Below are 2,897 nucleotides of genomic sequence, written 5' to 3' on the forward strand. Positions count from 1 at the left end.
AAAACACATTCACAAAACCCGCTTTTCCGACTAGCAGATAACATGAGAGAGCACAGAGTGCAAACAAAATTTACATTTCATTCAAAAGTCTTGCGAGGAAGGCTATTGCACTGTTCCGGTAACTGCTTGTATCTTTCTGATTCTTACATTATAGCAAACCGAACACACACATATTGAGTGTTCTGTCATCAATGGAGTCTCGGTTGAGGCTGATCATTGTGTTAACTTGTGATTGCCGACAGAGATCAATCTAGACATGCAGTTTTCGGTAACCACTTCAAGCATATGATCAACATGATCAGCAATTACAAGATAAGGGAAGGTGGTTGCCTTTTGAAGTTTGAGGGATTTTCCTTCGATCAAGCATCCAGGTCTTGCAGGTTCCCATTGGATCTTACTGGGACTGTTGATCTGATTTATCTTTCCGAGGCTTAGGTCAAAAGTTGGTGACAATATCATCAATAACATCGTCCCTTGTGGGACTTGACATAACAACGTTGCCCATTTTGATGGGACTGACTGATAATCAGTTAACTCAGTCAACATGCGGCTTTGTAAATTGCAAAGACACTAAAACTAAGTCACAAAAATAAAGTGGTCGATAGATGGAGAATTTTGTACATTATAATTTCATTACCACCATACCTCTCCATGACAAGATGACCAAGCTCACCAAGGATCAGTTTCTAGAGAAAACCTTCACACTTTTCTCCTCAACAACGACCAATGTGTTGTCATCATCAGTCAGAGTCAGACCAGCAGGGTATTCAACGTGCTTTATTATGCATCCTAGGTATTGACCTGACTTGGAATATCGGTAGATGCCTCCACAACCACCTCCATACGCACAGTTTGCCAAGTAGATTTCATCATCTGATGTATAACAAATACCACAAGGATTCCAGGTATTCACACTTGGAGGAGGGTTGAGTGTATGGATGATATTGCCATTGGTATCAAGAATATGTGCTGTACCTCCCCATCCACTTGAGACAATGATATGATCCTGTGATGGGACTGCAATATAGCACGGTGATATCGGCACCTTAATGCTACTGATATGGGATCCATCTAACAAATGCTTACTGATATACTGTTGTGTATATTCACCTACAAATACGCATCCCTGATTATCTATTGCCAGACCTATGAGTTCTGCATTCTGTGCCGTACATGATACATTGCTGGGAGACCTGGTGGCGAATTGATACTTAAAAGTGCCTGTTGTGTCACAAACATTCACATGAGATGTCTGTTGTGTGGTGAATATCCTTCCATATGTGCTAACTACTACATTCCAAGGGTAAGATTTTTGTCTAGACTTCAATCCTTGGCCGATATCTAGCTTGCATTTGAAAGTACCAGATTGATTGAACACTTGCAGAACAGAAGATATATCCAAATCAGTTACAATGAAATATCTATCCGATGTAATTGCTATATCACGACCACACGATAACTTTCCAAAACCAAACTGTTTGATCAGTTTCCATGTTCCATCATTCGTCGTTCCACGCACACCTGCGAGAACCTCTTGTATATGCCTATCAACCCCTGTTGCTGTTGCGGATGAGTCTGACTTTTGTGTTGCTGGTGTTGCTGTTGACTTTGTTTTACCATGATTATATTCATTCTTTTTGCTACCAACTGACAAATATCCCAGACTTAGCATGGGAGATAGCACGTATTGATTCCTTGTGAATTCAATTTCTCCAAGATTTTCATCGACATCATCTACCTTCATATCTCGTAATTGATTCAAGCAGCTCTTCAAGGAAGAGAAGATTAGAGCAAAGTCATTATCTGATCCACTTTGTGTCACCTCTGATGCCATCTGTAAAGGAGTCTGTAAACGTATTTGCTGTAACTGAAGAATGTCCTTCTGTGCGTCAATCTGATTGATGTTCTCTGTTGCAGCCTGGGTAATTTGTCCCTCTATATCGATCTCTTTCTGCTGTATCTGAGCTAGCACTTTCTTTCGAAATTCTTCAGCAGCTAGATGTAGGTCTGCTTTAGCTTTCTCGACACCTTTTTGTAGCTCATTTCGGACTTTGTCAACACACTTCAAAGCCTTTGCAACCACCTGGCTTATTTTCCCACACTCTGTTGATAGTTGTTTGATTTCGGACTTTTGATCGTCGGTGCTACTTTTAAGCTTGATCCTGGTGTGTCCCAAGTGGTCAACATCAGTGCATCCGACACATACAAGTACATCACACGTTTTGCAGAAAAACTCTAGAATCTGTCCCTTGTGTTTTCTACAGTATTCTTGTCTCATAACGCTCTTGATATCAACCTTTCCTGACTGAAGATCTGCAAAATTAACAGTTTTGTGATTCTGCATGATGACAACTTTCTTGTGTCTCATTCCACATTCTTGACATATGAACCCACAACAGTCTGTACAAAAAGCCTCGGCATGTGTGTCTATTGCGTTGCAGTAAGAACACACAAATCTTGCATCCTTTGATTGCAACTTCGCAGCCAGTTCTTCGCGGTCTTTTAGTGTATTGATTAGAAAGTTGGTGATAAATCCGTTGATTCCTTCTGTTGGAATGGTGGAATGCTGGCGACAGAGTGGACACATTACGATATCCTTTCCGTCTTCAACCCACTTAGTCAGGCATTTTAGACAAAAGAGTGCAGGCAAGGAAGGGACTTGGGTTCCTCAATCACAGAAAAACAAATACCACATTTGATTACATCATTATTCGTATAAAATTTTGATTCAGTCGTGCAACAAATCCCTGGATGAGGGGTCACATAGCTGTGGCTTCTTTCTTTATCGACTGCCTGTGGAAGTCTCTTGACAATTGTCTTCGAGGCATGCTGACTCCCGTAAGTGTGAAATCTATAAGGAATCAAACAGATAAGGAAATAGTCATAGATTTTAATAC

The 2,897-nt window shown here is 40.7% G+C and overlaps 1 protein-coding gene across 1 annotated transcript; it reads right to left on the reverse strand.

Moving 5' to 3' along the window:
- Window positions 1–679: 679 nt before the first annotated feature.
- LOC140170757 (uncharacterized) lies at window positions 680–2,587 on the reverse strand. The gene has a single exon (XM_072193985.1). The coding sequence runs from the start codon at window positions 2,585–2,587 to the stop codon at window positions 680–682; it is 1,908 nt and encodes a 635-aa protein (XP_072050086.1).
- Window positions 2,588–2,897: the final 310 nt, after the last annotated feature.

This window comes from Amphiura filiformis, chromosome 15, assembly GCF_039555335.1.
Source record: "Amphiura filiformis chromosome 15, Afil_fr2py, whole genome shotgun sequence".
In the NCBI taxonomy this organism is placed as follows: Eukaryota; Metazoa; Echinodermata; class Ophiuroidea; order Amphilepidida; family Amphiuridae; genus Amphiura; species Amphiura filiformis.